Source organism: Cyprinus carpio, chromosome A5 (genome assembly GCF_018340385.1).
Source record: "Cyprinus carpio isolate SPL01 chromosome A5, ASM1834038v1, whole genome shotgun sequence".
NCBI classification, from domain to species: domain Eukaryota; kingdom Metazoa; phylum Chordata; class Actinopteri; order Cypriniformes; family Cyprinidae; genus Cyprinus; species Cyprinus carpio.
Genome location: NC_056576.1, coordinates 15,918,879 through 15,943,049, shown reverse-complemented (window position 1 = coordinate 15,943,049; position 24,171 = coordinate 15,918,879). Strand labels below are relative to the sequence as shown.

Genomic DNA, 24,171 nt, shown 5'->3' with positions numbered 1-24,171 from the left:
AACAACATGAGGCTGAGTAAATCTGGATGAATTTTTATTTGTGGTTGAACTACCCCTTTAAGCACAGAATTAGTATAGATGTTTAAAACAGCACTGATGCTCAGAAGAGAGCATGCACTGCCCTTCCCAGACTCCCTGTGGGAATGATGTCAGAGACTTGAGAGGATGGGTCTTACCTCTGCCATGGGCACTCCCTCTGGGGGACGGCAATGCAGCACAATCATTCCCTTCATTGGCACTTCGTTCCCTTGAGGATCCTGCTCGAAGTTCTTGCGGAGGTCTGTTTGAAAAGATAAGAGGCAGCTGTCACAGCGGTCAGAGTTCGATCCAATATTTGACCTATTTATGCCAAATGCTTTCATCACTCAGCATCCTGCTCTCTCTATGCCCCCTGCCCTTCATTTTGGCAACCTTGGAAAGGCAGGGCAAGAGAGAAGGAGAGTGCAGGAATTCTCAATGGTGCTTCGGCCATCTGCTAGAGTTGCAGGTGTCATTGGTTCAGTTCATTAATACAGTTCTGACTGCCTCATCCCCATTGTACTAGTAAAATTAAATTATTTATTTATGTGAACTGCAAATTCTTTCAATTTGTAGAAAGAAAGAAAAAAATACAAAAATGTCTAAAACTGGTCCAGCTTCAGATAGGATAAAAAAAAATTCCCTGTATTAAAGAATAAAATGTTGTTATTTGATAACAAATGCTAATGATAAAATAATAAAACCTAATAATAACTTGACAATGATAATTAATGACAATTATAATTATAGCAAATGCTAATCAAAAATAAATCAATCTATCAACAGACTACAAAATGTAATTACATTAATTAAAACTTTTTAATATGCTTTCATATTTAAAGCATTTAGAGCATCATTTAAGAAAAGAAAAGAAAAAAAAAAGGAAATACATAAAAGAGATTTCTGCCACTATCTCACAGCAGTCCACCTGTGTTTATATCATGTATTTCAATTGTAGGTCATGTTTCATGCATTACTCACAGGCTATCCTCACTGTGGCCTTACGGCTCTTTGAGGTTCCCAGATGACTCCAGGCCACACACAGGCACCAGTAGTCTTCTGGACCATGGAAATCCTCCACCTGCTGCCTGGTAACATTGATCGTCACTTCACGGATTTTCAGCCCTACATAGCGAGAAACACAAAGCATGAACATCTTCATCTGAATTCACTTCAGGTCAATGCCCATTAAGTATTGACTTTCAGTGTTTGGTGACTTCAGTCAGGGTCCTTAATGGCAACTGACCGAAAGAATATACACTGGGTGTCAGAAAGATGAAAGGGTACCAGAGCTCTGTGAATTCTGAGAATGAAGTTTAAAAATATCTTATGCATTGTTATTTTAAAAAATCTCTACGACCAGTGAAAAATGTAATGGCTTGGGGTTGCTTTTCCCTTCACAAGCTGCCCTACATAACTCCAGTTTCATTTCTCTCTGCTCCAAGTTTTTGAGCGCATTACTGATAAAAGCCTTTTTTTCCTCTCCCTCTCCCATGAGGTCCTTCCTTGTTGTCTGTGCCACAGATCGTTAGCAAGATGAAAATAGCTAGCTGAAGCTGCATTAGCCTAAAAGCACAAGAGCCAGAAACGCTTGTTACCCCTGAGGCTTCATTTAAGACAAATATCTGCAGATGAGATGGTCACAACCTTAACCTTTCAAACTCTCAAATTTATGATCATTAAAACTGTGGAGATGCAATTTAATGTTCCTTGATTTTCAAAATGTCTGACTTCCCCGCTGTGACCCTCAAGTCACTTTTTGCAGGTTTGTTGCATCAGTAAAGGCTTCCATTGTTAATCAGTTTCATCTTCTACCTGTTTCTTCAGTATCTCTACCCTACAAACTTCATACAAATAGGATTAGAAGCAAGATGCAGTATGTTGAGATTCATAATAAACAATCCAGATTGTTTGCTCCTCCACTTGAACATTCTCTGATATAACTCTGTAATCTGAATTTCTCCTGTACTGTGTGCCTTCAAACAACAGTGCAGGGACCATATCTGAACACTTTTACCAGATAAATATCAAATAAATCTGAAAGTGCCTGATAACTACACAGGGATTAATTTTGTAGCATGCGTTTTATGTAAACAGATCACTTCAAGAAGGCTCAGTTCATTTTGAAAAATTTTTTTTTTTCTCGGTATGAGATTGGGATGAGCCCCAGTGTGGTGGGATAAACAGATAAAATGATGCTGACATTGTATTTTGAATCTTGCTCTGGAAGATGGCCACAAAAAAGCCCAAACAAACATGACAGTTCTCAATTGGAAGTGTTCCATTTCATATCCTCAGTTTTACTCTCAAAAACTATACAAGTGGACATTGTGGTTCTAAATAAAATCTACAACACTGTTTGAAAATTTTCAAAAGTTGATAATAATCAGCATATTTGAGTGATTTCTAAAGGATCATGTGACACTGAAGACAGAGTAATGGCTGCTGAAAATTAAGCTTGGCCATTAAAGGAACAGTTAACATTTTAAAATAAATTAATTATTTTTTTAAAATTATAATAATATTGCACAATATTATTGTTTTTACTGTATTTGGATAAAAAAACACAGAATTGGTGAGAATAAGAGACTTTCAAAAACAACAACAACAAAAGAAAAAAATAATAATCTTTAAAACGTTAATCACAAACTTTTGAAAGCTAGTGTATGTCAATCCAGTGAAGAGGATTTCAGATTTGAGCAATCACACTAAGGTTTATGAGGAGAAATTAAATAGTTGAGGCAGTTAAAACAATGCAAATTAAATGGGTCCTCTGCCTCTTTACTAGTCACGTTTCAGCACATCTCAGGGTCACTTTGAACAGTTAGATTGTGGTGCAGGAATCATTATATAAGTTGCATTTCTGGTAGTGTTGCTTTCGTCAACGAAAATTATGACTAAATATCGTCGTCAACGAACCTTTATCATGTGACGAAAACGAGATGCAACATAAATTAAATGTATAATGCAATATCGTTGACAAATAAAAACGAGACTAAATGTGGTTTAGAAAATAAAAACTATGCTAAAATGTCTCATTTTCGTTGACCAAAACTAGACGAAACGAAATGTTTTAACGTTATTTCATCTCGTTTAGTCGTTATTATTATTATTTTGCAGTATTTCTGTTTCCTATGTCTCACTTTCTATTCTTTGAAATGACAGGGGAGCGACGAGGAGTAATTGTCCTCTAAGACCGTCGGGAATCACCAGTGTGAAGTCATTTGCCAGTACAAGTCTTGTGATGAATGAGATGATGAATTAATAATTTCTTTATGAACAAACTTAAAGCAATCTTAAACATTTGGCTGCATTATGCATCAAACACAAGACAACTTTAAGCAAATAGTGTATAATTTATATCTAAATGAATTCTAATTCTATTTTATACAATAAAAATAAAATGTACTTCAAATAAGAAGCCTCGGACAAACTATGCAAACATTTTTTTCCAAAAAAAGCATTTTCCGTCAAAAAGCACAGATGGAGTTTGAACTTCACATTAAACTGCTTCTGTTTCACAAACGCTGCCATAGATGTGCATGATCGGCTAGAATCGCCCTGAACTCATGCATGTTCGGATGTGGAGCTATGAGGAAAGTTACAAAAAATGCAGTGCACTCCGCCACGCGAATAGTTCGCGCGCACTCAAAGCGAACACCGCGATGACGTCATATTTTCCGCGCTCACCCAAGCGAACTTGTGGATGCGTTGAGTATAAATCAGCCTTGACACAGAGAAAGGGACTGATGGCCTGCCAGCCGGGGTTCGTTTTTGGGAGAAAAATTAGCAGATTATTATTATTATTATTATTATTATTGTTGTTTTAATTTATTTTATTTACATTTATGTGTGTGTACTTCTAACATGTTTGGTTGGTAAAATAAATGTAGTAAATTCAAATCAGAGCATCTTCCGTGTCTGGAATGGATGTATTCTTGAGTCTATAAGGTAACAATAATATAATAAGATAACTTTGTTTGAAATGGGTTTGACTAAAAGAAAATTTTGGTTTCGTCTATACTTCTAGGTACTTGTACTAAAATAACTGCATTACAAAAAATAGAATAAAAAAAAATATACAAAAACAAAAACTATACTAAAAAAAAATAAACTAAAATCTAATAAAACTACACTAGACTAAAAAGAGTATAAATATCATCATGTCAATGTACTAAAACGTGCACATGATTGCTAAAGAGTATGAACGTGACTAAAACTAATAAAAACTAAACTGACAGCTTCACACAAAGACTAGACTAAGACTAAAATTAAAACAGGCCACCAAAAACAACACTAATTTCTGGTTGGATGTTTTGAAAGTAAATATTGCAACATTAATGGGCCAGAATGGCTGACTAGTCTGTTAGGCAACAAGAAAGTTTTAAGAGATTTTTTTTTTCTTTTGTGGAAGGGATGCAGCTTCTCAGAGGGGGTTTAGCATGCTGACAGTGTGCTATGCTTCAGGGTTTAGCAACAGTAATTGCTGCACTGTCAGTGCACTGAAGTCATCTCTGAGCAGCAGTCTCTAGGTCCATCCCATTTAAAGCACAACTGCTCTAGCCATCAAAGCACCACTTTTGCAACAAATTCACTACCATCAACAAAAAAGAATTACTGTTCGATTCTAATTTTCCATTATCAGTTGTAGCAGTTGTGGTTGTATCAATAACAGACCACTAGATGAAGAATCAGAGTTGTATTGCAGGGAGCCATGTAGAAATATAAATGAATGATACATGGTTCTGCTGTAAACATGTAAATTACAAGTTTGTAAAAATACTGGCAGTGCCAGGTACGTAAAGCAGATGATGAATATACTTAAGATTCAAAATACTGCTGTGGCTTTTTGTGTGCGTTCACAGAAACAGTCTGTCCCACGTGTGCCACACTGAAATCTCTTTTGCGCTGTCTCACGCTTGAATGGCTTCAAACACTTTAATGTTTTAACTGACAAGGCTTAAAACACGTGAGAATGATAAACTTTCTTGAGGAAAACAGCACTAGCCCAATCATTCAGATAGGTGATTAGTTAATCACGGGAGCGTCCTGTTAACTGCAGGTAACGTTAACCATATTGTATTCACAGGTGAACATAAAATATCTTACATACCACTACTGGTGAACGAGCCAGTCTGACATATGCCAATACTGCATTGGTTCTCGGAAAATCTCGTGCCACGAGACCGTCACACCCCTAGTAGGTAGGTAAGTACTTGATCACACTTGGAAAATTGAAGAGCGTTAGCAACAATACATAAAGACAGTAAAAGTACTCACAGTTCACACAAAAACACATACTATACACATATACTGTAATAAATAAATAAATAAATAAATAAATTGACAACAGAATGATATACAAGTAAAACAAAATTCAAACAATAAAAAAAACTGTAATTATAGTGGAATTTATGTCTGATAATTAACTGCATTAATTACAGCTATGAGATGAGTGCGTGGACCTATTTTCTAGAGCAACTGTAAAGTCTCACATCAGTAGGCATAAATGACCTCCTGTAGTGTTTTCTGTTGCATCGGGGCTGGATCAGTTATTAAGTTAATGATTAAAAATAAAATGTGCTAAATCATTCTGTGCAACAATTTCAATAGAGGGAAAACTAAGTGCAAGTTTGTAAATCAATTCAAGAGCTATTATTAACAGTAGTTATTAACATATATAAACTAATGAATAAATGTTACTAATAAATATTTAAAAAATACCTTTTTCAAAAACAATAAAATTAAAATAAAAAAGTAAATAAATTATATATATATGTGTGTGTGTGTGTGTTATATATATATATATATATATAGTGTGTGTGTGTGTGTGTGTGTGTGTGTGTATGTTCCAAGGATAAAAGTCTTTCTCAGAAAAAAGCTGGAAATCTGGTATATTTCTTTAAAAGCAACTACTCAAATAGTCATTCAGATAACCCACAGTCTAATCAATTTTAAAATTATGTTGTTTAGTGCATTCCTAATTACTCGGTTGGTTTTCTGAAATTCACCTTCTGTCATTATGTGGTTAACAAAATAAAGTTTTGTTAATGATCACAAACCTTTAAAGACAGACCCTGCTGAGATGATGACACAAAATGAATGTTGTTCGCACCACATATGGCACTTACATCTGCTTTACCAGAATTGGATGCAATTCTTCCCTTAATAAATGAGCAGTTCTCAACCACTGTGGAAAGGAGTCATGGGAGAGCGGCAGGCGAAACGCTAACATCTCATTTAATTAAGTGCCTTCTTGAATTGGTTTTCTCCCAAAAATGAATGACACCGCAGAGAAAAAAGCAGACCAGAACAGCGTGGTGCATCCTGCCTGTCCCACAGGTTTATTGATCATGAAAGCAGATTGCCTTCACTTCTGAGCTGACTCTACATGGTCCTGTTAGTCAAGGGTAAACAAAGCAAGACTGTCGCCTGTGTTTCATGGACACTGAGAGACACAGACATTATTCATCATTCTCTAGCTTAGATGTTCCATTGACAGCATAGTGTGAGGGATAAAATTCAGCAGCAGGCAAGAAAATCATGAATAATGATGGTGTATAATCCAGCCTAATAGATGAAAATATGAGAAATATGTAAATAGGAGGTGATCTTTCTCTCTGTTAGAAAGATAAAAAAAATTTGAGCAAGAATATTGACAGGTGAGTTGACAGGTGATATTCCGGAGAGACACAGATGACATGCTTTCATCTGTCAGCATAATTTTTTACAAAGAAAATGCTGTTGACAGCAGAGGTGGGAAAGGGGTCATCACTTGCGTAAATTTTCATGGGTGGGCCTCTCATCACAGAGCTCTACTGAGGAATCAGCCCGGACCTGGAAATACAATGCTACATTGATATCTGGCTCATATTACAATGTTAATTTGATGTTGAATAAACAATTCTAATTATTATCAATGTTTCAAACAGTTGTGCAGTTTAATATTTTTGTGGAAATGGTAATAGATTTTTTTTTTTGTGATTCTTTTGATGAATCAAATTTTTTATTTGAAATGATAATCTTTTCGATGTTTTATGGTAATCTTTTAAAATGTAAAACATTATAATTGTCTTTTCTGTCACCTTTGATCTATCCTTACTGATCTTTTCATCAGTCCATGTTTTTCCCTGGAAATCAAACCCATGACTTTGACTGGTGTTAACGCTATGCTCTAAGACAGTGGTTTCCAAATCTGGTCCCATAGAACTCCCCAAAACTGCACGTTTTTGATTAATCTTATCTGACACACACATTTAAGGTATTGGAGTCTTCACTAATGAGCTCATGAGTTGAATCAGTTGTGTTTGATTAGGGAGATATCTAAAATGTGCAGTGTTGGGGGTTCTCCAGGACCACTGCTCTAAGAGTTGAACAACAGGAATTGCAGTCACCCCTAGTGGAAGAGTGTGATTTCTACACTTCAGAATCTCATTTGCCTTTTGGCAAAGACCAAGATGGTCAGGAGGAGGCTTAACTATGTCAGTAACATAAAAACATGCAGCAGATTTTGGGTCTCCTCAAAGCTTTATTTAGAATCAGTTAATCCTGTCTGCCTCAGCTGCAACATTTGGCACTACCATGACACAATTTAATAAGGGACAGAAGCTGACAGGACGCAGCAATCATTTGAAGCTTTGGCTCAACCAGTATTGGATCCACTAAGCAGATGCTTCTAGTGCTCTGTGCGCCATGGACTGTTAGAGGAAAGTCTTATAAGATCTGTGTAAGCCTATATGAGTGACAGCAAGACGAAAGGTGTGCTCCATCAATAAGACTTTAAGTATGCGATGCTAAAATAAATGCATCAGCAATCCTAATAAGACATTTAGATAGGTGACATATAGTTCTGACAGCACAGAATATGAAAAGCAGCACTCAAGAAGAAATCACAGTTTTAAGTTCACAATAGAGTCACATCAATCAACAATATTTGCAAGTCACTTTTAATACGATTTACACCGGATCCTTTCATAATACTTCACCAGCTAGACTCGAAAGCTGCTTACATTACATGACAGCCACAGGGAATGACTTTAGTAGTATTTTAGTGTTTGAACAGACTTAGAACAGAACATGGCACAGCGAGAATGGTGTAATGTTTCGTTCCGTGTGATTCTTGCAAAGGCTTCCAGCAATTGATTTGTAGCTTTTGTCTCCCCTGCTGTAGCAGGGAGAGATTATTTCAGCACCATGGAGAGTTACAACCAATGGAGAACCAGCAAGTGAAGCTGCTGCAGTCATACAGTATTTATTGTATTCCAAGTCAGATTTTTCAGTTTTCACTTTGGTGAGAATTTGGACAGGACAGTAAATTCAATTAAAGTACTTATAATGGCATCTAAGCACCTAAACAACCAGCAGGACTGAAAGTAAACAAGATTTTTACCTCATTATCCTTTTCCTTAATGACTGAATTTCAAAATAATTTCAATTGTGACATCAGTGTGGCATGCTATACTTAAATTAAGCATGAGCTTAAACTTGAACTCATATGAATTAACAGACCTAAAGGAAAAATTGTACTTTTAGAAAATGATTTGTCATATACAGAACTACAATGCTGATTCAAACTAAAGAAAACCTTCGATTTTCGAGCCAGATAGATTTTAAATGGCCTGTAAAGTCCTGTAAAGAAAATATTTAAATTACGTTGCACAATTATTGTTTAAAAAAGTGGGTTTTCTAAAACTGCCACTGGTAACTCCGTCTGAAATAAGTTAATTGAAACATAAATAAAAATATAAACAAATTGATATATCAATTCATTAAAATGCACATATAAATAAATTGAAATGCCAAAATAAATGAATATAAATAAATTAAATTAAATCATTAGAAATAAAAATGTGTGTGTATTTATTTTTATACACACATTCATTTAACCAATTCAAACAAGGAGCTACAACCCCTTGTGCCCTTGAACAGAGTATTTAACCCTTTAGCTTGCTTCAGGGGGATTGTTCACGTAGTCGCTTTGAACTAAAGCATCTGTTAAATGACTACTTCCATTACTAATGTGGACCTTTACTGGATCCTCTGTGGGTAACAGGTCATTTCTCAACTAACTTACATAACATTGGTGTGACCTCCTCCGAATGACTCATCTCACTGTGTGCATGTGTGTGTTCTTGAGCTCACAGTGGCAAATGTGACACTTTGCTCAAGGGGTAGAAGCTTAATAGCACATTAATGTCATCCTCCATCACACGCTCATGTACTCCCCACCAGCTCTGCAATGTCTGCATGGCAGCTCCCTCCAGCGTAACTCCTAATAAATAATTATCATAACAGCCATGGCACAAAGTGCTATTAGAGCGATGAAAGGAAGACTTCAAGAATTCAAAAATAAAAAATGAACTGAAAGACATAAATATGCACAACATAGTCAAGGCAGTTTCTGAAATAGCACTATTGCATTCATGGTTTGAACTCATTTACGTGCTACTTTTTCCTGATGAACAATTACAGATCTTTGAACTGTGTAATACCAATGTTTTGGGGCCAACATTTTCTTTTTTTTTATTCTCTCTTTTATGATGTATACTGCACTCTGTAAGACAGTTGTACCTAAATAGATCACTTTTAAAACCTTTTTATCTTGCAGCAAATACAGCCATAGTTTCTAGTTTCACATTACCGATTTGCACCCTGTATTTCCACCCTTAGAATTTAATAGGCTGTTTTTGTACCTTTGTACCTTTAAAGTTGCGAAGAAGTGAAAGTACTGTCAGGTCTTTCTTCTGTATTTTAACATCTAAGTGAAACTTATTTTTCATGAAAAGGGCAGGATCTTGGATCTATTAATCTTGTTAATTGGATGGAATGCAAGCTTGCAGTTGACTGTAAGAAAGGGCAAGGTTTAAACAAATTAATTGTATCATAACATAAGTCATTTCAAGAGCTCAAAAAACTGAATTTAATAATTTATTTTTGTAAATAATGTCATATTAACCAATGGTATTGGTTGAAGTATACATTTTTTATGTGAATCAATCATATACAGCAAATTACAAATGTACTGTTTACATGAGGACAATATAATACAGTAGTGCTGTGTTCAACACATCGATACGATGATGTATCGTCACAGAGATTTGACGAAACAATTATCGATACAGCTGGCCCAGCATCGATATTATGGCATGTGTGCAGCAGTGGACCGCGCATAATTTGAATACAAGAACACCGTTTAAAAAGGAGTAGAAAAGTGCAAGGTTTCTAAAAAAAATAATGAATAGAGCATAATATATAGGCTACAACAAGGTTTAATTTAGCCGCAGAGGAACACAACCAGGGCTGGTTGATATAAAGAGACGTAATGCCCGAAACAGAGCTTCCCACTTGCACAATACGCAAGTATCTGCTAAGACGCATTAGTTTAGAACTCTTCTAATTAAATTTTTTTATGTCAAAAGTGTGTTAATTTGTGCAATGATAACCTACCAGCAATGTAAAAATTATTGTTTTTATATATAAGTATGAGTACATTACAATATAAATTTATTAGAACGAGAACATTATTATTTATGGGCTTAAAAACAAGATGCAAACAATCAGAATATTGTACTTGGTGGGAGTGCCTAATGTAAACATGAAACATATGCCATTACCTATATTTTACTGTGGTACTGGTACAGTAATGGAGGCCCTTCATAATGCAGAGTTCAGCTGTCTGCTCTGCCAATAGTTAGAAATGGCCCTATAGTATGCAGAGTTTAATAAGCAGCTGTTTTACTAAATTCTGTATAACAAAAGTAAATACATGGTTACTTTGTCCATGCTATTAAAAAATCCTATGAAAGATGCACATGTTTAGAAAATCTAATTTAAACTTGTAATTTCGCATAATATCCTCCTTTTCCAATAAATAAATAAATAAATAACTCCCCCTGTTGTGCTCCAGACATGTATGTTGCAGTGCGGTTGTTGAGTGTGCAATTGTCTGTGATAATGCTATTACAGGCCCAGAGAGATTAAACATCAACACTAAAATGCATCTGCGTAAAGCGAAATGAAGGGTGATGCCCTGTACTTGTCCTCTTTCAATGACCTTGCTTTGCAGTCAGCTTCCATTTGTTGTACTGCAAAAGTCCTCTCTTTCTTTCTCTGTCCTTCATTTGCAGTCAGATTCCATCTATTGTAGCATAAAGGCACTTTCTCAAGAAGAACCTTTTTTTTTCAGAGAAGCTGTCGCTAACAGATGTCAACACCATATCACATGTCAGCTCTGACACGTCATAACTATACTCGCAGTGGTCAGCTGGCTCCTCTTCCATGACAGAAAGCTGGACTGAGCCACATGAGCTACAACTGCCCTGAAGCTTTGCTGTGCAATCACTGGAAAGTGATTTCATCAGTCTGAGACAGAGGAGAGGAGAAATAAATATAAATAACTGAAGCGACAGAGTTATAGGACTTTACTCTAAGATAGGTGTTTAAGAGCACTTGTAGCACTAAATTAAAATATTCATGGGTACAATCAAACTATTTTTTTTTAAATACGTAAATGCCTCAATACAACATCTGAACAAGACGTCAAAAAGAGAACAATATAACAAGCAAATGGAATGAATGAAGCAAAACAAACACACAAACTTAATTCAAATTCAATATATTATGTATATTAAACAGGCATTGAAAATGATATAGAATAATAATATAAAATATATGATTTGACATGATAAAGGATACAAGATATCTTAGTGCATGTAAATTACTACACTTTTTTTACTGGATGTAATTTACTAAGGTGAAGAATTTGCTTATGAATAATTAATTTTGATATATGATGTTTGCCTAGAAGGCCTAACTAACAAAAATAAAGAACTAATAAGACTAAAAGGCAAAGGATAAGTGAGCGCTAATAAACAGGCAAATTAACAAATCCGCATGGTGAATCCTACTAAGGTTACTAAGCCATTTTATATATTAGTAATATTCATGCTAAATATAAAGTCAATATGAACACACTGATAAAAATACTGATATGTAGTATATAAGTGTGTATAATTCTAGACACTTAAATTTATGTCTTAATTTGACAACTTTTGGAGGCTTTCTCTGTTGACTTGGAAAGGGCCAAAACACCAGCCAATCGCAGTGTGAAGCAGTGCAGTCAATCTATAGTGAAAGTGAACAGCATGACACAACTACATCACTCTCATTAAAATCAATTATGCCGCACACTGCAAGAGCGACAAAACATACAAGAGTTTTTAAATCTGTGTTTTATTATATTCAAGTTCACGTGTTTTGACTAGATGACAGCTGCAATGAGTGCCCACATAATTTTACTGTGCCCGCACAGTAATTTTCTCTTAAATGCTACAGAAGTGCTATGGTTTAGAGCAGGTAACAACTTTTTCTGTTTGAGCTGCATGATGATATTCATATGGTACTGAAAAAAGAATAAAGTAAAAAAAAAAATTTGTACTCAACCTTGTTCCATTCAAGATGTAGATGAGGCTGTTTCTTCATTGGAACAGATTTGGATGTGACAAGACAACTTGGATTTGAAGTAAGAAGACAACGGGGGATGAACTTTATTATGATAGTATTAATATTATACTGGCATTATTATGGATTATGGACTGTTATTTTCGCCAGAAGTGATGTTTAAAGTTAAAACGCCTTGATGTTTTCATCAGCTGTTTGAACTCTCATTCTGACGGCACCCATTCACTGCATAGGATACATTGGTGAGGAAGACATGTAATTCTACATATCTCCAAATCTGTTTTTATGAAGAAACAAACTCATCTACATCTTGGATGGCCTGAGGACGAGAACATTTTTAGCTCATTTTAATTTTTGGAAGAACTATTTAAAACTGAAATCTTTAAAACTTCCTTTTAAATCACAAACACCACAAAGCGTATACCAATTCCTAGTTAACTCTCACTCATTCAAACCATAATACTCCTGGAACATACTGACTTAATTCCTGACGATAGCAGCCATTAGAATGTGACACTCCATGGCAGAGAAGAAAAGCATGCAGACGCGGTGCCAGAGGAAAGATCTTGTCATTGTTAGTTTGTCACTACTGCCTGGTCGCCAGGACTCAAGGCCTTCACTTCAGGTATGACGGGCACACAAAGAGCTAATTATCGGGTCTAGGCAGCATCTGCGCCCCCCTATAGTGTTTGGAACTAGTCTGGATCTGCCTCTTTCTATTTGCCTCTAATCTATAGACAGGAAGCAAAAGTGTCATCTAGTTTCTGGTCACATTCAATATGATTCTTTCTCGACCGACACCTACACTTATCAACAGATAGTTATTTTCTTTACCACAATCCACAGGTTATAATCCTAAATGGAGTAGTCTGTGGGGCTTATTTGTGTGCTGCTGCATAGAAGTTTCAGCTTGTTATTTATCAGTAAAGGACAATAATAGAAGCACAGCAAGCAGCACACCAGTCGTTTCTTCCTCCTTTGGCAAAGCTGTGATAAATGACTTAGTGGAGGATGATTTTTCATATGATGGTTATGCTCTATAACTGTCCTCATGGGTTGATATTGCAGAGCTTGGAACAAATAAAACCTGAAGTAGTGCTCCAGAATGGGGTTCGTCAAACACCTTTGAAAATTTCAGATCTCTTCCCCAGTCAACACTGAAGAATAAAAGGAAAAATATTACAAGTATTAATATATTGTTTCCCAAAGCAGTATTAATGCTCATGTCGGAAGGAAAGCATGCATCTTGCTGTTTTACCAGTCACTGCAAGACCAGCATAAATGAGGTGCTTTTCAACTCCTGCTGAGCTATAATTCAACCGAGCAAATTATTAAAGCACCAGGGATGCTCAGTAACTAGTATCATAAACCACATTTATCGCCTTAAGGGTTGGATTATTAAGGCATTCAGTACATCAACAACTGATTTGCTGAGGCAAAAACCGTAAGAGAGCATATAATTAGCTAATGTATTAAACATGTCTCTGTCACCGATTATGGCACTAATATGCAAAAATATTACATTGCATAGACAAATCCATCCATCCATTCATGGAATTTTGGGAATAATGGAATTCACAGCAAATTCTCAAGCACCCTCAATGGCACTGCGTTTGCCCACAAGCAGAAATAGATGAAGGTATAATCACTTAGCTTCACATTGTTATTTTCAACAATGATAAACAACTTGGCTCATGAAAATTTCCATTTTGTGTACCAAAAAAAATAAAATAAATAAAAGGGAAAAGACATTTTGGGGTAGGGCTCTTATAATGTTTTTGAAAGAAGTCTCTTACATATGCTTACCAAGGCTGCATCTATTTGTTCAAAAAATCCATAGTGTATAAAGCACTATAAATATAAAGGGGTTTATTCTGTGATAATGTCTAGCTGATTGTATATTATCCCACTTAATCAAATAGCTTCATAATATTTGAATACAAAAATGGACAAGAAATACTGATTTGAAAAGACAAATATTGTTGAGTGATACAAAAAACTAGTACATATAGGAAATGAGTTGCTTGGAACTACAGACAATTACACAGTATGGTCATTATTCGAAAACTATCTGACTGCAATTAGAATCAAGTATTTAATAAAGCCATGTAATAATGATTATTATATTGATGGTTAGATAAGATGGTTGGGCCTAAATGCTTACATGTGCTCTATAAAACTGACAATAATGGAGGACAGTTTTTTCAGGATGGTTCTCATTAAATTGTCCATTTTTTGAGAGTGGCTCACTATAAAGGCTACTGTGGGCATATTAACGGTCAGTTTTCACCAATTCTGAAAACAGACTCTGGAAACTATTTGACGGCAGAAGCGTTTGCACTTACGTTATGAAAGCAACAGTATAATTGTGCTGTAATAGGATCTTTATCTGCAGTAAAACAGTGACATTTATGACGAGTAACAAAATAAACTTTCTGACATTACAAACATTTTCTGTCACATTCCTATTGGTGCCTGGACCGATTTGAGAACATTTTGAGAGAAATATCAGTTGGTGCACCATGGGAAAACTTCGAATTAATAAGATAAAGATACACATTGGAATTGATCAACACTGTCACCCATTTGTTTATTTATGAAGGATAAATCAGCAATATTTATCAGCTATAAACGTGACCTTCTGTTGACTATTTTCTGTTCCCAACACAAACCAGAATGAAAAACAAAACTGACTACATGATCTTAATTTGTTGCCACAATAGCAAACAAAACCCCCCCCCAAAAAAATAAAGGAATAAATGACATTAAGTGGCTTCTGTCCAACAGGTTTGGACTGGTACGTCTCGATCTTCACCTGGTCTAAACTCAAGGGCAATGTGTTGCTGCTTATCTGTATGCCTGGTAAATAAGAGATCTTATCTTCCCCTTGCGATGACATTGAAGACCCATGCTCTAATCAATAAAATCCAATTCTTGTAGATCTGTGGCTCTGATTAGCATCCCTCTAATCCAATCCTCGTTTTTGTCATCCATTATAGTGGCATGGTGGGGTGCTATAAAGGATGTTGTTATCACTGGTTATGAGTTTAGCACTGATGTAAAGCTGGCAATGTGACTGGACGAATGGAGACTTCCTCTGGCTCTTCTAATTGCAAATCCACTTGGGCCCAGACTGATACATTTCATCGCCTTGGCAACACTGCAGGCAGTGAACCTGGTAATGGGGGAAGTATATTCTCAGGGGAGGAAATTACTGCTTTTTGTATTGTAGCTGGACAGAGCAAAAGGAGAGTAGGGAATCGTGAACAACCTGTCCTAAAAGTCTGCTGTAAATCTATTGTACAACAGATCACAAGCTAAATAAAGAAACAAAACATTTAGTGCAATGAGCATGTGACATCCAGAACCTACTGGATGCTATTTCACATATAAAATGCATTGGTTAAGGTTCTTCATTTAGAACCACTGAACCTGACTTATATTTGTAATGATGACATGTCCTTTGAGGGCAACAGTATGATGAATCTGTGTGCAAGGATACATGAAATGCAAATGCTCAAGGGTACAGAAATAGGGGCAAGAAAGCATGCTGCAAAGTCTTGAGCATGTATGTACAGTATCGAGATGAAACTGAGATCAGCAAGCAGAAAATCAGTGATAAATCGGCTGAGCAGATCACCAAATTAAATCACCACTGAAACATTAAGTCACCTCATTCTTCACTGTGGACAAAAAACACAGGAAAGCTGCACGGTGCAGCTTGCCAGACCAATTCCTGAGCATATTATCAATGTAAAAGCAGAAATTGAGAAATCTTAAGATGTTTCAGTGATTACATGCTCACTGTAGTGTACTCTTCCTGTTTTTAGTTACAACAATCCAGCACTAACTGAATACATCCATATCAGAATATGTATTTAAATAAAACCACTGTTGAAGTAATTTTTGTGACATAGCAAATCACATTGTTTGGCAATGCATCTACAGAATGTGACATAGTCACAAGCAAGTTTGCCTGAACTTCTATGACTTTTCCCATATGTAGACGGGAAAATAAATTGTTGTGATTTTTCATTTTCTCATTATCAAGCCCTCAATAATTTCACAGCACAGCAATCACACAATAATGAACTTCCAGAAGCAATTGAGAGGCTATTCCTGGCACGTAGCCTTCATGTGAGGCAAATGCCTATGTGGACTAATCATGGTGTGCTTCAGAGAAGCTGGTGGATTAGGTTTTTATTTTTTTAGTAATACAGAAGTTGAAATCCTCTAATTATTGCACTGTCGAGTGTACCTCTGACAGTTCCTGTAATTCAGCCTAAATAAACTTTATTTATTCATAAGAGTGACATTATTGCAGCTGGCAAGTGGAACACATGAAATGAATGTTACAGAATTAAAATAATAAACATCTGACTCACAAGTAGAGGTGGGGATTATTCATTTTGTTCAGATTTAGAAAAAGAGGATTTTTGGCATATTTAGCATTGATCAGTGCAAACTTAATTATTTATATTCCACCAAAATCCAGATCTGAACAGGCTAAAAATACAACTGTGCAAAGCACTGAAACCCAGTGAAGCCAAATAAGAAAGAAGTGTGTAAAAAGACTGCAACAAATCAGTTCTGAAACACAACAGCCATAGTAACCATAAAGAATCTCAATGTTACTGTATCTTGACAGATGTCAATATATATGGCATTGTCAAATCAAATTCTGAAGCAACTTTATTTATTCATAAGAATATCACGAGCATCTAAATCTCCCCTGTGATGCAGACTAACTGGGAAGTAACCAGCTGTAGTGTGAAGATAAATTCTGAAGCAATTTATGGAATAAAATCTCATACTACATAACAGTGAATACAGTTGACAAAACTTACCAAATTACCAATTAAATGTCTTTTTATCATATATATTCCTGGCTTTTTTAGATAGTGTTTTCAAAATAAGATATACAAAGCCAAATACAGAACAAAAAATCTAGAGGAGACAGAGGAAAAAGATCTATTAAGGATCTAACAGATAAGAGATTTAAGTGAATTTGAACTACAGATGAACCAACAGGCTTATATTGACATACATAAAATATTTATTTAAAAGAAATGATTAGGTGGGCGGCAGCAGCAAGATCATATATGTCTTACCAGTGTTATGGTCCATGTACTCTTGTGAGGTATGTTGGTTCTGATGGACCCATTCCCCATTACATTTGAAGAAGATCTGCAGGGCAGGGGTTGCACGACAGCGCAGCTTGATAGGATTGTTTTTGATTATGTAAGCATCCTCAGGCTCTAGCAGGAAGTGAGGTAATGTCCCACCAATTGATGACAGAGAATCAGCAAGGGCATCACTGACGGCTCCTGTGAAATCAATTAACATGTAAGAAATGAGAACAGTTCTCTAGCACATTTATTCAGATTTTAAACTCATAAATCTTAATTTTATGCCCATTTTTGGATCCTTGAACATCCCAGACACATCATTTGCATGTGTGCCTCTGTACTTCATTTATTTAATTTTTTTCCTTAATGAAAAATAATGTCACAAACTTATCTAAATGTGGTCTGCATTTAATACAGCTTCAGGTTTGTAAATATGTTGCTTTTCCTCTGGGAATGTTCTGAGCTTCCCATTGATTTTAAATTGTGTGCCAAAGAGACTATTCCACTAAAACAATTCAAACCATTTTCTACTTTAAAAATGCATTAGCTTTCCCTGAGTGCTTTTGTGATGAAAAGAATGAAAGAATTAGCGATGGATGAGAGTGCGACTGATTGCTTTGTGTTTGACTGATGAACTAAAATGCATATCAGTGCAGAAGAAAGTGAGAATGCTCTTCCTTGGGCTGAGTGTTTTGTATTTTATTTTTTTCTGCTATCATTCTTTTAAAAGAATAAAATAGCAGACATACCAATAGAGATGGAGAAGAGAAATAAGACAGGGGTGTTAAGGATGGAGGGAAATTAGAAAGATTTTATTTGGAGATAATTACATGAAAGCCATTTTAATGATTGTAACTGCCTACACCTCAATCATCTCTGACACTCTGGAAGAAAACTCTCCACCTATGACAGACCAGCCATATATATTGTTGAATACTAGACAGTATACATTGACCAATAATCGTTTTTTGCAATATTTTCCCCATATTTAAGCATTTTTCTATTATCGGATTTAGGTTTTGTAATATCAGATTCATCGATATATGGCGCTTTGAGAATTTTGTGCAAGACTTTCATTATGGCACTGCATCTTGTAGAGAGATTTGTAATTTGAATGGCTTTAACTGATATGCATATCAGCCAATAATTCACAAATAAAATGTGTTACATAAATGATTGATATGTAGTTTAAGCTTGGCATTGAGAAATAGAGATAAACTCAACAAGAGTCATGCAATCCATAAAGTTATGCCCCAAAGGCCTTACTTTACATGAGTTAAATGATACAGACTTAAATAAGTGCATGTTGGAAACAAACCAGCTTAATTTAACTCTCTCTGTTGTTTATGAAATGTAATTATACTCTTGTGAAGCTGCCATTCATGAGTCCCATTCACACCTGATTGATGCTCAGGCATGCTCTAGTACGTACTGCCGCCATTTGTAGCCTTTAACAAGATCCACTCACTAAGGTTGTGGGTTTGAGTCTCAGGCCGGCAATACCACGACTGAGGTGCCCTTGAGCAAGGCACCGAACCCCCAACTGCTCCCTGGGTGCCGCAGCATAAATGGCTGCCCACTGCTCCAGGTGTGTGTTCACGGTGTGTGTGTGTGTGTTCACTGCTGTGTGTGTGTGCACTTTGGATGGGTTAAATGCAGAGCACGAATTCTTAGTATGGGTCACCATACTTCGCTGTATGTCATGTCACTTTATTATCTCCACAAAAGTTCACAATTTGAATATGAATTCTGTGTTAATGCACAAATAAAACCAGCACTGTGTCAGCAGGCATTTTATAATCAGGACAGATGAAAATACTATAAATAACCCTGATAACATGCCAGCTGAGATCGACTCTGAATTTGAAATGATGTATTCACTGTTTTGTTTTTTGTTTCATCAATGTATAGTGTTGTTTTATGCTTTCTTTATGTTCTTTGTTGTCTTTATTTATCTTTATTTACCTGTTTGTTTAACTGATCAAAGCTTTTAACTAAGACACTTTAATGATAGTGCACTTTATTTATTCATTCATTTACTTGTTTATTTATTTTTGCAAGGAGGGGGTGAAATTACAGTACTGAAAGTGTTGTAAATAAAAATGCTTGTTCAGTTAAGTACTATTGTTAACATTGTGTTAAAGTGTTAAGTAAAACAATAAGTAAATATCGGCTCTGCATATCAGTTATCGGTCACATAAACATGCAAATAATCGGCATCTGTTCTAAAAGAAAAAAATGTATATCCGTTGATCTCAATTGAACACTGCAAAATCTGTCAGATGTGCAAAATCAAACCCTCTACATTGCGAGTAAATCACTCACATATGCGACTAAATCTTCACTCTGGCGACTAAATGATGTCTAATATTAGCCAATGACTAATAAATTCTCAGATTTTACTCACCAGTGTGTGATTTGGAGGCTAAGTATAAGTTTAGCACTGATATATATTTCACTTGCCTAACACTTTCTGACTGAGTGCTTCAAATTTCACTCTCCGTCAACCAACCTGTGATATTTTTGAGTTCATTTGAATGGGTGCAGGGCTGCCAGGTTTTCACAAGAAAAGGTCCCCCTGCTAAAATTTGCATTCCAGGGGATAAATATTATGTTATTGGAGTCGCTTCAACCCGTGGACATGAAAAATAACCCGCAGCAACAGTGTTAAAGTAGCCCAATTCCACATTGAAACCGCAGACTTGGCAACACTGAATGGATGTGCAGCACACCTGTATTTGACTTACCATAAACTCTAGTGTAAAGGCACACACCTTGCCGTCAATTTGTCTCACACACACACACAGAGAGAGAGAGAGAGAGAGAGAGAGAGAGAGAGAGAAAATTGACATGCTACATGTAAACAATATTGTTGTTTTTTCATGTCAAAATAACAGCGTTCCTTTGGAATTCTTTAGCTTTTAAGAACTGCTTTAAGAACACAACCTGATTAATATTCATGAATCCAGCAGCTCTTTAATCCTTAGTGTGTTTTATATTGTTATTATTAATAGAATTAGTATCATTATTATCTTATCAGTATTTTTATGTTTCCCTTTTTTTTTTTTTTACAGAAACACGGAATGACCAAAAAGCACCACCACCAGTCAGTTCAGTTAAAATGACTAATATGCATTCATACATGGTTATCAAGTTTTAATTCTAATTTCTAAAGTTCTATCATTAAATAATACTTGATTATCATATTATAATGCTTGACTAACTGATGTTAAGAGTGTACTTAAAAGATATTAAAAGATATTTAAAAAAAACTTTGCCACTTTACAAACATTATATATATATATATATATATATATATTATATATACAAGCCAATGGCGATTCAAATGCCAAGGTGTCTGTAGAGGGTTGAAAATCCCATGAAAGCCATTAAATTAGCAGCTAATTCAGCTCTGCTCACTGAAATCTAATAGACTTTTATTTTTTTACCACCTCCCACATTTGCTGTAATGTGAAATGAATAAAGAATGTATGCATACACACACACACACACACCCAAAGCAGTACACTGCTTTTTTGTGAAACACTCACTTCATATTCTCTTTTAATACTGTAGATACTGCAAGATAATGTGACGGTAAAAAAGATAAATCTTTCTATTCATCAAAGATGTTTCCACAAAAATATTAAGAAGCACAATGGTTTTCCACATTGATGTTAATAATAATAATAATAAATGTTTCTTAAGCACCAAATCAGGATCATGTGACACTGACGACTGGAGTAATGGCTACTGAAAATTCAGCTTTGCCATCACAGGAATAAGTTTCTTTAAAAAAAATAAATAAATAAAAAGATTTTCTGAATTTGTACAACTCTTTTGCTTTAGACCATCTACAAATGTGAAATATTAAAATAAAATGTTAAGGATTGCTTTATAGTTGCTTTATAGTTATTTTCAAAGCTTTCAATGTACTCTCATTATAAAAGAACTTCACTGTTTATTTAAATATCAAAAATAAGTTTTTGTTAAACTAACCAAAATGTTAAATAATTTGCTTATAATCCCTGTACAGAAAATGTGTTGCTTCCAAACAAAAGGAAATATATCGGTATCAGCCAAAATGAGTTGAAAAAATATCGGCATATCGGACATCGACAAAAATCCAATATTGTGCATCCCTAACACACACACATATACATATACATACATATACATATACATAAACATATACATATACATATATATATATAAAAGGGGTGGAACAGTACATTGATGTCATGGTTCAGAAATCTACTACGCTCGGTTTCTCTCTCATTTACTTTGAACAGACAGTAGGACAAATAACATTTAAAACTAAATGTGGAAAAACTAAATATTACATAAAGTCACACACACACACACACACACACATATATATATATATACATACACACAATCTGCATTACATATATGCTTACAAGGAATAAATTGAATTGAAATATATTTGATTTAGTTTACAGATAAACGAGGGAAAAAACAGTGACACGTAATGTAGCCATATATGCTGAGCTTATACAGTGATGTTTTATTAATAAGACAATGCGTGTTTAAAGTTGATTCAGCTGGTATAAGGAAATAGTTGAAGTGATCGCTCCGGCGTGCACACTCACGCACAAACACACACACACACACACACACACACACACACACACACACACACACACACACACACACACACACACACACACACACAAAACACATCAGTTCCAGCATTGCTAACTTGACAGCGCAGTTGGTACTATATCAAAATAAAATACAGTGAGCCAAATATGAGCACGCCCGCCTCTGTGTCACAATATTGTCATATTACGGAATATTTGGATTTGTGCCGAATGAGAGCGGTAGGATACACAAGCACAAAGCCCCATTTCACAAACAGTTGTGTACACAAGCCTTTAAAGGATACTTCTTTGCCAGTCTGTGAGAGACGCATTCAGAGTCAGCACATGGTCACTGTTTAGTGGGCTTTCTTTTTACGTGCGCAACTCACGGCATTCGCTGTTCCTCTGCTGGCCTTTATATATATATAAAATAATTAAAAAAACAATACAACTTCTTATTGTTTTTTGGTCAAATAAATTCAGCATTGATGGGCATAAAGGACTTTTTAAAAACATTAAAGAATACCCCAAACTGAATCCAAAATTATTTATAACATGGAACAGTACATTTAAAAATATATATAATATCAATCAATAACTAATATAGTACAGATGCATTATGCTTTCCTAGTGCAAAAAACCTTATGGAAATGAGCATCAACACAATGTGTAGACTAATGAAGGAAGTGCAGAAAGTAAAGCACTACTTCATACAGCTGGAAACTACCACATAGTCAGCTGCTATTAGTGGTTCAACAGATCACAAATCTCACGGCTCAGATCACATTACGGTTTTTGACCCACGGAGCGGATCATTTTTCGGATCAGCAAGGAAAGAAAAATATTTCAATTTAACTTGCTTTCCATTTATTACTTAAAGCGAACTTCTTTGATACAACAACAAATACTACTAGATTAACTAAGAAAGTTTAAACATGATTAAAGAGAACAGCCAGTAAAAATAAGAGCAAATACACAATAACACTGCAGAGTGTTCACTGTACAAATTAAATATAGATTTTTATCACAGCTGTTTTGTAGTTTAATGATCATTAATAACAGCAGCAGTATTTATAGGCCACTGTCCCTTTAAGACCTGATGCACGAATCCGATATGAAGATACACATCACATCCGATTGTCGAGATGGGTATTTTGTCATAATTTTATGTGTATGTGTCTGTTCAGAGGATTCAGAAGAGGATTCAGTTCAGTGTTCGCACGCCGTCTGAAACGCGTGCTTCATGTAAAATTTGCTTGCTTGTGTAAATACAAACAAATTATAAACTTCTACTCTATTATGCTTAAATTTTGCAATTAATCCACGGATCACATGCGTGCCAAACCATGGGGCTTGGTCCGTATGGATCACGGATCAACCACGATCGGTTTAACCTCTAGCTGCTATAAACCAACAGTAGAGTGACCTGGTGACCTCCAGCAATTTAATTGTCATCACTGTGCACAGCTACACTCAAGTATCATCTGTCTAGCTTGTTTGTGAAGAAATTTAGTGTTACAATTGCCCCATGTCTACTCAACTACAATCTTTACACAAGTGCACTGTGTTCAAGAGAAAAACAGAGAGCACCATACCATTTCTAGACAAGCTTTTAAGAGAGGCAAAAACTGCTGAAGAGTGGACATGTTAATGATGTATAAAACAAAACATGCCAACAGCACTTTAACTTCTAATTAAAAACCATTCACTGTTGAATGCTCTATTTCTGAGTATAGAAAAACAGCTTTGAAGAAGCACCAAAGGAACAAATGGCATTATTCAGAGTTATATTTCCAGGTGTGTGATACCTAGTTCACGGTAGGGCTGGGCAATATGGGCAAACATAAATATCTCTGTATTTTTTGGCTCGATTTTGTGATATACGGTATATATCTCTGTATTTTCGTTTTTGTATTTGGATTAAAAAAATCTGTATTTAATATATATATATATTTCACTTA

General features: G+C 35.4%; 1 protein-coding gene across 3 annotated transcripts in view; it reads right to left on the bottom strand.

The window, feature by feature from the left end:
• LOC109090112 (netrin receptor UNC5D-like) overlaps positions 1 to 24,171 on the bottom strand; it is a 177,382-nt gene that overhangs the window by 49,342 nt on the left and 103,869 nt on the right. For all 3 annotated transcript variants that reach the window (XM_042755176.1, XM_042755171.1, XM_042755170.1), the window contains exons 2-4: positions 17,589 to 17,804; positions 1,000 to 1,143; positions 177 to 280 (exon numbers count right to left, since the gene is read on the bottom strand). In XM_042755176.1, coding sequence (XP_042611110.1) covers positions 177 to 280; positions 1,000 to 1,143; positions 17,589 to 17,804 — 464 coding nt within the window. The remainder of the gene's footprint in view (positions 1 to 176; positions 281 to 999; positions 1,144 to 17,588; positions 17,805 to 24,171) is intronic.